The sequence below is a fragment of the Colobus angolensis genome, unplaced genomic scaffold, assembly GCF_000951035.1.
Source record: "Colobus angolensis palliatus isolate OR3802 unplaced genomic scaffold, Cang.pa_1.0 Scaffold450, whole genome shotgun sequence".
NCBI classification, from domain to species: domain Eukaryota; kingdom Metazoa; phylum Chordata; class Mammalia; order Primates; family Cercopithecidae; genus Colobus; species Colobus angolensis.
The window spans coordinates 781,833-795,166 of NW_012117933.1; the positions used below are offsets into that span (position 1 = coordinate 781,833).

The 13,334-nt window shown below is 39.0% G+C and overlaps 1 protein-coding gene across 10 annotated transcripts in view; it reads right to left on the bottom strand.

The window, feature by feature from the left end:
• Positions 1–13,334, bottom strand: part of GPM6B (glycoprotein M6B) — a 170,612-nt gene that overhangs the window by 40,739 nt on the left and 116,539 nt on the right. For 4 of the 10 annotated variants that reach the window (XM_011957850.1, XM_011957846.1, XM_011957852.1 and 1 more), the window contains exon 1: positions 6,862–7,384. The exons of 5 other annotated variants lie outside the window; for them this stretch is intronic. In XM_011957850.1, coding sequence (XP_011813240.1) covers positions 6,862–6,922 — 61 coding nt within the window. In that variant the 5' untranslated portion in view covers positions 6,923–7,384. Of the gene's footprint in view, positions 1–2,876; positions 2,915–6,861; positions 7,385–13,334 lie in introns of those variants that run through there. One more of the 10 variants, XM_011957849.1, reaches the window with a different exon arrangement.

A 13,334-nucleotide genomic window follows, 5' to 3' on the forward strand; every position in this document is an offset into this window, starting at 1 on the left:
ATTAGCTGGGCATAGTGGTGCACACCTGTAGTCCCAGCTACTTGGGAGGCTGAGGCAGAAGCATCACTTGAACCCAGGGGAGATGGAGGTTGCAGTGAGTTGAGATTGTGCCACTGCACTCCAGTCTAGGTGACAGGGTAAGACTCTGTCTCGGAAAAAAAAAAAACAGATTTAGATTTTTGCTTTACATTTCGGGAGATTCTCTCTCAGGAATAGGTGTTGCTACATTCTCCGAAGACAAGAAAACCCAGTGGGGTTGACAGAAAAAAAACAGAAGGTCAAGGCACTTCATGATCTGATCTGATTTCCTCTTGGTGAAGGGGCTGTGAGCCCTCCACATAGACGCCTAAGCAAGAGGATTCTAAGTAGCTCTATCACTTCTGATCTGGAAATTGGTATCCTTTTAAAAAATTTGTCTCTACATACTCAGCACACAGGTGCCCAATAAACACTGGCTGAATAAATATTTGGTTGAAAGCAAGGGAGCACCCTGGACCCTGTGGACCCAGAAATGGACCTCTAGATCTCCCACCATGCTGACTTTTACCCAAGCCAGGTCATACAGTTCAGGGTATCTCTGCAGAAGATTCATCCATGCTCTGTGCTCATCTCCTCATATGGATGGGGTAAGTATCCAGATGCTCAGACAAGCAAGCATAGGCTGCTAGGCAATGACACTGAAAAATCATGGACTACTCAATGTTAACGTGCTTTCTGAGAAAAACATGGTAGCCATGCCTAAGACCCTTAATTCAGCATTAAAAAAATGAATAGATCCAGAAGACACACCGATGGGATAGACAACTGGATGGATGTGTTCCAAATCCCCTGGACTTATACTTCTGGAGAGGCCTTTTTACATCAGTATATCTTTAGATATGAAAGAAAAGAAAAATCACTTCTATTTTATATTTTTGAGCCAAATAAATAAAGGCATTAAATATAAAGTTATTTATAAAATTTGAAAAAAACACAGTATACATTTTAATCCCAAGGACAGGATCCCAACACCTAAAAGGCAGTCACAGGATTCCAAGAGGATGCCTTGGCTCAAAAGGTCTTTAAAAATGTCAAGTTGATTCTGGGCACCTGGCAAGAAATGGGAAAATGTTTTATGCCCTACAGAGGGAAGACTGCAAAATGTTCTCCCTAAGAGAGAAGATAGAGATGAGGTGACCAGTGGTGGCTTATGAAGACAAACACAGCTGTGAGTGGCCATTGCCAAAGGTGGGCATGAAACAAGGGGAAATTGCAAAAAGGAAAGCAAAACAATGCCTTGTTCATCTTTCCCCATTTACTTATTTAATGTAATTTAGTGACAAGGCTGAACAAACGAACTTCAGACTGTCATGCTTCTTAGCACCTAGGAAATTATCACTGGAAGCAACTAAGTGACAAACACTGAGCTTCCAAGAAAGACCATATTCACCGAGCAAGGTCTTTCAAAGCTATTATTTGTTATCCTTCATTTTTAGCTATTATTTAAAATATTAAGGAATGCCATAACAATGCTATAAATATAGTAAAGGTTGGTAAATTATAGCCATCTGCTTTCATTTATAAGATTTTATTGGAACACAGTTGCACCCATTTGTTTACATACCATCTAGGCTGCTTTCATGCTATGGTGGCACATTTGAACGGTTACAACAGACACTGCATGGTCTGCAGCACCTAAAATATTTACTATCTGACCTTTACAGAAAAAGCGTGTTGACCCTTGATTTTAAATACAGCATAGTAAGGCTTGGCTACATAAAGCAGTTAATGCAATTAATAAAATCAGCCTATCAAATAGGAAATTACTGTATTTTCTCTTACACACTCTTTGACGAGAAATATCACTCAGCTGGCTAAGGATCAAAATTCTCCTTTATGGCATTTTGTCTGCTATTTAATCTGCCACCAATCAGCAAAATTATTATTAAAACCAAGATTATACTACCCCTAATGGTCCCTAAGATGACTTAGCACCCTTGTACTCCTGTAACGTGAGCTGAAGGGACAGAGGAAGAATGACATTTCAAAGGAGAACACCTTTTTTGTTTGTTTGTTTTTTGTTTGTGTTTGTTTGTTTTGAGACGGAGTCTTGCTCTGTCGCCCAGGCTGGAGTGCAGTGGTGCTATCTCGGAGCACTGCAAACTCCGCCTCCCGGGTTCACGCCATTCTCCTGCCTCAGCCTCCAGAGTAGCTGGGACTACAGGCACCCGCTACCACACTCAGCTAATTTTGTTTTTGTATTTTTAGTAGAGACAGGGTTTCACCATGTTAGCCAGGATGGTCTCGATCTCTTGACCTCATGATCCGTCCGCCTTGGCCTCCCAAAGTGCTGGGATTATAGGCATGAGCCACCGCACCCGGCCGAGAACACCATTAAATGAATAAATGAATGAACGACAAAGCACATTTGTGAAACTGGGATTGTAACCTCCCTCGCTTAAAAACAGTCGGTGTGGTCACGTTCTTCCTCCATTCCATGGCCATCCCTACTCCCGGTCAACTATCTCCCATGTATGTACATTTGGTCCAAAGGTGAAAAAAGCAAGAGTGTCTTTTTAACAATCCAATCCATCACAGTCACAGAGAGGGGAAGTTTAACTCATGGGGACACTGGTTATTTAGAATGTTCTCAGATACATCAAGACTAAGTCACTTTATTAAGATCATTTAGTCTACTTTGACCCTGTACTTCCAAATAACAGAGAAATGTGATCTTGAAAATCATAATAATCTTAATTCAGGGTTTACACTCAATTTCAGCAAAGGAAAATCTAAATTTCCAGAAATGGCCCAGAATTCTTTTTCTAATGAAATAGCAAGGCCAAGTCTTGAAAAATATCCTAATGAAATTAATAATGTAAAAGTAGAAGATGTACCAAATGGCTTGCTGAGATCTTTTCCGCATTTAAATGTTCTAAAAAAAAAAAAAAAGTCAAAAGAAGCTGTATCATACCTACCACATATGTTCCGCACCATCTGGCCAGCCACTTTTCTCTACAGCCTATTCCCCAGACACCGACTCTTCAGATGTCCACCTTGGCAAATTCTTACAGATAATAACTGCATCTAAAACTTCCTCTGTACCATATTTATATAGCCAAGTTAGAAAATGTCAATACAAATTTCAAAATGCAATAATTTGCAGATCATTAGGAATAGTGTAACATGTGCTATGCGTCCCTTTGGGTTTTTAATCACACAAGTCGTATATTCTAGAGGAGTGCTTTTCTTCCTAAATGAAAAATGAGAGCCAAAAGCGCATATATTTTGCTAAATTTAAAAAAACACATAAGAAATTGTATCTATTTGATCAAAAAGATTAACATGGATGTGTTAATTTTTTAAGGAAGTCAATAATTTAAATTCATTTCTTACTTTGACTATATCCTGTAATTTATTTTAAATTACACATTGTTTCCCATTCACTATATTTTTCTTCCTGTGTGGTTAGGAATTTAATTTGATGCCTGTAATTTATTCGGCAATGATTCATAGGAAGTTAACTAGCCTGACTATAATTGTTTCAGTAGAATTCAATTACCTACATATAATGAAAATAATTTTCATAACAGATATATTTTTCCCCCATAATAGAGCATACAAAGTTGTTATGATTCAATTGTTTTTCTACTCAGTGATTACCCACTCTCAGCAATTTCAGATGCATTTATTTTCACAAATGAAATGACATCAAGTAATACTCCACTGAAATCAATGGAAACCCACTCTCTATCTTCTTATTATTGGGTTCATGATCTATTTCTTTTGATTCTGTCTTATTCATTTCCTTTGCTTATTCCATGTCAGTGAATCTACTTACTCAATCTTCACACTTTAATGTTTTCAATTTAAAAACTGTCATTTGTAATAATTTGGCATTTCTTACATCCATCTAAGAAAATCTGCTTGTTTTCCTTAAAAATCCCTAAATATCTACTAAATACTTCTTATGAATTTTGGTATCTGGTAGCATTCTGTGATAAAAACTATGAGACTGAAAAAACACAAATGCTCTCCTTTTCTAAGGACATGGATTAATTTTGTCTAAAGTAGAAACAAAGTCATTCTGATTTAGTTTAAGGAAAGAGCCTTCTTTGTAGGAGTTAGTGAATCATAATAGCTGGGTTGTATTGTCCTGCCGAAACTCGCAGGAAAGATCCCAACTAGAAAAGCAAGGTCAATTTATAAAGCTAAGTTTAATTTACATTCTTAACAGACACTGCAATAATTATCCAAAGATAGTAATTCACATGCTATTGGGTATTAGCCACTGGGCAATAATACCCCAAATTAAGAGAGAGGCATCGCTCCATCACCAACCATTGAAAACAGATGGGAAAGGAGAAACACAGGAAAAAAAATATATATGTGCGTAAAAAACTCTACGTAAAGTGACAAAATTTACAGGATTAAATTTAATGAATAAAATCCTTTGCTGAAAGGCTTCAAAGAAAAACACAAAAAACAGATCCACCAGCTCAAGAATTATATAACACATTCTATAAATAATTATGTCAAGTTTTAAAATGTTAATTTCAATGGAAAAAGAATTTTTTAATAAACTTAAAATTAAATCTGAAGGAATACTGATGTGACAATCACACAGAAACATTTGTGGCTATCATTTTATCCTATGTGTACCTTAATGATGATGGGTGAGCAAACTGGGAAACTACAAAGTGTCTTCTGTGGGCTTTGATTTTGTGTAGCCAGCATATGAACTTGTTAATCTAAATGCAGATTAGGTAAGTCACCCTCCAGATTAACAATTATGGCGGGTCATATAACAATCAAAACCCCTCTTGCTGTAGATCAGGAAAAACAAATTCCCTGGCTCGTATTCTTATTCAAGCATGTACCGTACATGTCACACTCGCTTCTGGTAGTGTGATCTTTTTGAATTATTTAACAAGCAGCTAGTGTTTATACATTTAGGTAATTTTTAAAGTTCCTTCAGAAATTATTTTTTGCTTCTAATTTTGTCTCTAAAATCACAACTAATGACTTTTCATACACAGGTCATCAGGGATGTAGTAGCAACCTGTAGATCTGTTATTAAATAAGATTTAATTGACATAAAATAATAGCAGTCCATAAGACTAAATTATAAGATACACAGTTGTGTAGTAATGATTTTATATTGGTTATATGACCTTTGCTTCCTTTCAGAGAGAAATTTAAAAAAGGGATTTTTTTGCAAAGACCAAAACGGTTTTGTCTGCCATGGTCGAATACCACATTAATAAAAATTAAAAGTATGTACTAAGTAAAATCATCATTTTAGGATAAAATTATGGAAGACTATAAACTGTGATAGGCTTCCTTGGGACAATGCTATTACATTATCATGCCCCGACAACATGCAATCAACTTAGTCTCTAGTCATCATGGAAATGAATTTTTAAACTTTGATCTCACCTCTTCATCTTGATAAACATTCTCAAGAGTTTCTCTTATAGCTATTTGGTCATTGATGAAATTTTTTTTTTTTGAAAGACACACAAGAAAATACAGGCTGGGTTTTTGGTGGGGAGGTGTAGGTTTGATACAAGGATTGAAGTAAACAAACTATTTTAAAATTAAGGTGCTATGTACTTAATGCCACTGAATTGTATACTTAAAATGGTAAATGTTATGTGTATTGTGCCATACCTAAAAAATTAATTTAAAAAGTAAAATTGCTCTGTTTAGGATAAAATATTGTGTACCAATGAAATTTTACATAAAAATAAGCAAACTTTACCCCAGCATACTGTGAAGCTGAAGTACATGTAATTGCCATTTTTGTAGGTTTAAAATGGTTGACTATCAGTAATTTCATATGCCTATATCTTTATAAATAAAACGAAGTTTTGTCCCCGTACTGGAGAATTACTCTTTAGTGACTATCAGTGGACACAAGGGCTGTGAGAAATAACCTTAGCATGATGGCTTTTTATATTAGAGCCACTGCAGTTATAGAATATGTTTTTGTGCATTTATGACAGTCTATGACTTTGAGTGAGGGAGATAGGTTAATTTACAATGCAGTGAGATCCATTAACCTAACAGTGGCTGAGCTGATTCTATGGGACATCAAACTTGAAATCACTCATTATTCAGAAAAAAGAGACTAATTTTAGTTTCTACTTTCTGCCATTTTCTTACTACAAAAACACTTTATTCCTCCAAAAAGCCATTCTGTATGAAAACTGTGGTACGTTCTAAGATTCCCTTTAAGAAATAGGACCTTTATCAATTTTCTTCCCCCCAGTCTCCAAGTCATAATTAGCAGAAGATCCCCCACCCTGCCTTTCCATCAGCACTGGGTGACAGAGCTGATGTCCCCTCTCTGAAGCTCCAACTGAAAATGATTATTACATGTCGTAGTCAGGTCCTGATACAAGAAAGAGCAATCATATTAGAATAAGAAAATTAGAGAATGCACAAATCACTACAGCATTAGCGGAACCAAAGCAGAATTAACATGCATGCCCCTCCAGTTCCTCCTCAGCATTAGCAGAAAACTACACATTCCATGTTCCTGGAATATAACATGCAGGACACAGGACTTAAGTTATGATTACTTATATTAATAAAAAAAAGACAGTTTCCCCAATGCATCTGCCCAAGGTGACAAACTACAGACATCCCTCTATGAAATATCAGGTCGGTAGAAAGGTTTGGAACAGGAATGGATTGAAGAAAGGCTGCTCTATTAATTTAACATCAGCCCACAGGAAAAAAATCAACCCTGAAAGCAAGACCATGCCATAGGGATTGTCTCAGAGCCATTTTAAAAGAGAGACAAACCCGGCTAACCCTTTTTAAGCACCCCCCAGTGAAAAGCTTTAAACAGGCTATTGTCAGAGCGCTGGGTACCTTTTCTCTCTTGGCTTTGTTCAGTATTTTCCTCGGCTGCAGTTTCCATGGCTGGCTTCATACCATCCACCAAAAATGCTTTTCCCCCTGTTCCCCCCAACACACACTTGTTTTTCCTCCTCTTCCTTTTCTTTTGGACTCCCCTCCGTCTCTTATTTACACCCGTCTGATTGAGAGGCTCTGTTCTTCACTACAGTAGATTACAGTCCCTTCCAAGATGCAAAAGTCTTGTCAGCGTCAATTTCGCTCTGCCTACTGGTCCATAAAGACAGCTGCCAAGGGGCAGGCAGCCATACGTCACCGAGGATCCCAGTTAGAAAACAGCCTTTCGGCGCCCGGCGGTGCCTACAGTCTCAATGCGGCTTGGCGGGGTGTGGGGGCGAGGTTGTGGGGCGGGGAAGGACCTGCTCCCCACTGGGCTCTTCCTCCTTGCTCTCTTTCTTAAGATCTCAATCTCAAGCTCTCTCTCTCTCTTTCTCCCCACCTCGTTTCTTCTAGCCAAGTACACCCAATGAATGCTAATTAATTCTCCCAGGAAAAAATAGATTTGTGACATCAGAGGAGGGGATGTGAAGGAGAAAGAAAAGAGCCCCCTCCCACCACATGACTTTGTTAGTTGACAGCAATATATGTTGTCTCTAAGGAGACTGCATGTCTTTGCATAGGCATGACACTTTCTTTCCTGTGTGACCCCTTTATGATGTATCAGTTTATTTCATTTACCCCTCGACCCTGGCAAAGCATGTTCAAAGGACGTGCCCACAGTCTCTATTTACTTTCTTAAATATTTATCTTTCATGCAATTTCTAGGTAAGTACATTGCTTTTTAAAAATATAAATTAAAGAGGGGAGAAAAATACATTAGAGGGAAGAAAACTCAAACATGGATTTAACGATAGCAATGTGGCAATTTGGTATTAGAACCCACTCCCTTGTCTATAGTTAATATATATGATAGTAAGAGAAACTCAAGCTTAATTTGCAAAAATGCACCCTTCCTTATTTAAAAATAAGCATAACATGTTCACAAGTATATCTAGCTGACATTTTGGTAGTTTCTTGGAATGAAAATCAAAATAGTTTTTTAATTGGATATGGTTATTTCTATATGGAGTTTTACTCATTAGAATTCCTTACTCCAAATCAAAGGAGTGTTTTCAAGAGCTCTCTAAATATTCAACATAAAGGCTAGTATACCAATGATTTGCCTTCTTACATACCCAGATACCATGAGGCCGACATTCTCAACCCATACCAACATACAAGCCTTTATCATGATTATGAGCCATATGTTTCCAAGCATAACTAATTTCTGCACCATTTTTTATGCATTTGGCTGACCAATTGACCTTCACCATCCCTATAAAAAATTAGAGAGACTCAAGTCAAATACAGGGATGACCACTGATAGGATTCTCAGATCATGAATAGTCTGCCAGTTGGTTGGGCTTAACACTTATCTTGGAAGCAAACATAAAGACAAGATGGAGACCACCCTCTCCTAAAATCACTCTCCTAAATTTTGATGGTTTCTTGCTCAACTCCTTAAAAAAAGAGTATAAGGTACTGAATCAAAATCTTCTAACAACCTGATCTCTTAATACCTTGGTTTTAGATAATCCCTCAAACCTTCTAGATGTGTTACACTTGAGAAGATTTTGAAAACCAGTTCAGTTAGTTTCAACATTTAATTCTACATCTTGCTTTTTTCCCTTTACCCATTGTCTTAGAAGACCATGCCCATAATCAAATATGTATTCCCTCAAATTAAGGCCCCAGCCAATTTTATTGTCTCCTGGTCAGGGAATTAAGAAGTATGGCAGCCTAAAACCACAGACTTTAGAAAAAAGATTCGTTTGTGATATAATTATTTCCATGGGAAAACCCTATGGTGTGTCCTGATAGGACAGTCTTAGACATTTTTTGCAAAAACTATTTAGGTCCACTCAAATAGAAAGGTGGCAACTGTTGGTATGTAACAGGCTTGTTCTCCCAGCAGTTCAAATGAGAATTAAAGCCAAAACAAAATTCAATTCAGCACAAAAGAAGACACTGTGATTGTTTTTTAAAGTGTCCAGCGAAGTCATTTGATTATAGAACTGGCAGAGTCTAATAATTTTTTGGCTGATGCTTAAGAATATTATTTTAATAGTGAAGCTGGTGAAAAGGTAGAATATTAAAGACATTCTTAAGAACTCTAGTTCTATATCGAGATCAAAACGATTAGACAAAATATTCACACATCCTCCAGTTGATACCTGCATCTACTTTCCCCCTGAAAAACTACATGTAAATGAACAATTCATCACTTTTGCCCATTCACAATTTCATTATTTTCTTTTCACTAGGATAAAGTATTACAATTCTAGAAATTACCATTATATCACTTTATAACAGCCTCCAGATCTCACTAATGTTTATGATAAACCATTTGAACAGCAATTGTCAAGAGGAAGAGAGAAAAGAGTATTGTTTATTACATTTCTGAGATATGCATCCATTTTTGGCCAGAAAAGTTCTATATGTAGAATGAGTAGGATGGAAAATGTCTTCCAGAGCTGAAAATATTTCTTTGAGCCCCATGCTCTAAGGCAGTCTGCTTGAAGGTAAGAACACTTCTGAAAGTCAAAACAGGAATACAAAATACTGAACAAAACAGATGTATTAGAATGAACATATGAAATTGCTGATATTGACCAAGAAGAACAGCAGTTTCACGTGGTTTGACTTACATGTTTGTAAGTCTTCTGTATAATTGCAGCCAGCTCTGTAAACATGCACAAAATAACCTCCCTAGTGCCAACATCTACAAGCAGCACAGACATGCACAAGTGACGGTGCCTGTCTCCAGGTAACCCATGGCTAATGGGACACAAAACTCTTCTAAAACAGGGTGCTCCTGCCTGCTACAAGCACTATGGTATCACAACAAAGAAAATAGGTGGAGGGGGAAAAGAATTTGAAAAAAGCTTTGCAGAGTTGAGTTGGCTATTGCAGTAATGCTTAGAAACCTGCTGGGTAGGGTAGGGAAGGGAAAGGTAGGGAAGAGGAAGGGAAAGCGTTCTAGGAAAAATTGAAGGGCATATGAGAGGAAAAAGAGGGTACTGTCAAAGGGTCAGGAAGTGATTTTTCTGACAGAGGGACTGATGGGAAATGGCTAAGCCAGTAGGTTGGGAACCAGGTAGGTTGAACACCTTGCTAGCCCTGGAGGCAGTAGGTAGAGATAGAAGACTCAAGAGCAGAGCTGATCATGCTTTACAAAGGTCATTCTATTGGTAATGTGGAAGACAGGGTGGGTGCAGTATGATGAGACTAGAGTCTCCTCTAGCAAACTAGTCAGGAGTCTCCTGAAACAGTACAAGCAAGAGACAGTGTGAACCTGAACTATGGCATGGGGAGAAAGTGAGGGCCCAGACACCATTGCATTGGATCTGTATGAGTAGGGGTGGAGGAGGATTTCAAGGGGAGGCTAGAATTTCTAGCTTGGGTGAATGAGGAGATGGTCATGCTGGGAACCAATATGGGGAACCAAAGAGAAGGAAGAAGTTTGGTAGGGGAGATTAGCAAGTGTGGTTGAAGGTGCTCTCAGGACATCCTGCAGGGACTAAGAGGCATTCAGGAATATGGCTCCAGAGGAGCGCGGCTGGCCAGAGAACAGCATCTGGATTCTTCAGTGTGGAGGCAGCCTTGGGAGTACAATAAGTCCAGTTCTGCTCAAATGCCATCTTCTCAGAGGACTCTTCCTGACTCTTGTCTAAAATAGCAGCCCTGACATTCCTGGTCCCCTTAACCTAGATTTGAGTTTCATCATAGCTTTAACCACGACTCAACACTGTTATTCACTTATTTGTTCATTACTTCCCATGCTCCTAGAATACAGGTTCCTTAAAGGCAGAAATTGTTGTCTTATTCTCCACTGTATTACCAGCTCTTGGAACACTCCTGGGCACATAGTGGGTCCTCAACAAAATATATTTTAAAGGAATGTTAAACAACCAGGGAGATACAGGTTTCAAGTATGCCAAGATTAGAGCTTAGGGTACACTACCTTTTAAATGTAAAGGTAAAGGAAAAACTTTAAAAAGAGGGTAAAAGAAACTAAGAAGGACAAATTAGAAAACGAGGGAAATAAGACCAAAGTGGAATCATGAAATTAGAGAAAGGTTCTGTGAAGGGCATCAAGTTAACAATGTAACATAGCGTCAAATATCATAAAAGGAGGAAAAAGGATGAGGACTGGCAAGCAGAAAGGAGCTTTTACCACCAAATAGCCTTTGGAACTTCTGTGAGAAGGCTGAATGATGGGGAAGGATACAACACTTCCCAGTCTCTTTCACAATCACCCTCAAAATAGGAGGCTCCCACGGTCCAGTTGACATGTTAAACTCATACACAGGGTTTTGGCTGATGCATGCACATCCTGGCCCTGTTTTTAACCTGGCAAGATCATATTGGATTTTTCTTCTGTGATCTATTACATTAATGATCTTCCCAGATTTGTTGTGTTTCGAAGTATAGTAAATATGCTTTATATGTCTGGGATTCAAATCATTGATAGAAATGTTGACTACAACAAGACCAAAGTGAGGGAATCCCATGTAGACCTCTACGGACATCATCCTGGTCAGTTGGCTGGTTCATTCTTTCATTTGTTTGTTCATTCATTCATTTATTCATCCAAGGTTCATTAAGCACCTATTATAGGCCAGAAATCGATCACTATTCTTTTTTTTTTTTCTTTTTTGAGACAGAGTTTTGCTCTTGCTGCCCAGGCTGGAATGCAATGGTGCGATCTCAGCTCACCGCAACCTCCACCTCCCGGGTTCAAGCGATTCTCCTGCCTCAGCCTCCCAAGTAGCTGGGACTACAGGTACGCACCACCACCCCAGCTAATTTTGTATTTTTAGTAGAGACGGGGTTTCTCCACATTGGTCAGGCCGGTCTTGAGCTCCTGACCTCAGGTGATCTGCCTGCCTCGGCCTCCCAAAGTGCTGGGATTACAGGCATGAGCCACCGTGCCTGGCCCGAATCACTATTTTATGCTAATATGACTATGACTGTTCAGCTAACCGAGAATTCATCAAGTTGCATAATGATCTACTGACATATCCTTATCCTAGTCACATAGTTAGCAAAGACTTTGTCAAATGCCTACTTCTTCCAACTTTCTAGGATGATATTTTAGGTTTCTTCTGACTTTTGAAGGACTCCTCAGTGGGGAGTCATTAATCAGAAGGAGGGATGTTTCCACATTCTAACTACTAATTCCTCTGCAATTTTGTGTATTGTGGAACATTTAAGCAACATGAAACACCCTGGCATAATCCTTCCTCACTGCCCCTCAAAGGAAATCAATACCCAGAACAAGCTCACACATCCCTGAACAAATTTTATTTCTCTTTTTCTCTTCAAGCCCCCTTACACAGCAATTTTTCTTTTTTCTAAATTGTAAATAAATTGTGCTTAAAATAATTTTGTGTTAAGTGACTCCTATTTTTTTCTTTTTCTTTTTTTGAGATAGAGTCTCGCTCTGTTGCCCAGGCTGGAGTACAGTGGCGCAATCTTGGCTCACTGTAACCTCTGCCTCCCAGGTTCAAGTGATTCTCCTGCTTCAACCTCCCCAGTAGCTGGGACTACAGGCATATGCCACCTCGCCCAGCTAATTTTTGTGTGTGTCTTTTTAGTAGAGGTGGGGTCTCACCACATTGGCCAGGCTGGCCTCAAACTCCTGACTTCAGGTGATCTGCCCACTGTGGCCTCCCAAAGTGCTGGCATTACAGACGTGAGCCACCACGCCTGGCCTTGTGACTCCTATTTTCACATTGCTCCCCATGACAAAATCAAAGATGTGTTCTGGTAGCAAATACATGGGCCCTCTCTCTACTTGGAGAAAACAGAATGATAAATACAGCAAGAATTCTTAAATAGTACAGAGAGAAAAGATACTTTTTACATAAAGTAGCAATAATATTCAACATATTAATAATTCTGTGATGTTAAAAATGCTGCATACATTTAAAAACACAGAAACTGGGCCGGGCGCGGTGGCTCAAGCCTGTAATCCCAGCACTTTGGGAGGCCGAGACGGGCGGATCACGAGGTCAGGAGATCGAGACCATCCTGGCTAACATGGTGAAACCCCGTCTCTACTAAAAATACAAAAAATTAGCCGGGCGAGGTGGCGGGCGCCTGTAGTCCCAGCTACTCAGGAGGCTGAGGCAGGAGAATGGCGGGAACCCGGGAGGCGGAGCTTGTAGTGAGCCGAGATCGCGCCACTGAACTCCAGCCTGGGCGACAGAGCGAGACTCCGTCTCAAAAAAAAAAAAAAAAAAAAAAACCAGAAACTGGACACATAGCATGGAGCCAGGAATTTCTAAATGTGATTTAGAATGTGATTGTCTAGATTTGGGTCCTTTCCATAATCAGACTTTCCCAAAGCTTTATCAATCTGGCAAAGACTTTGTCCTCCATTA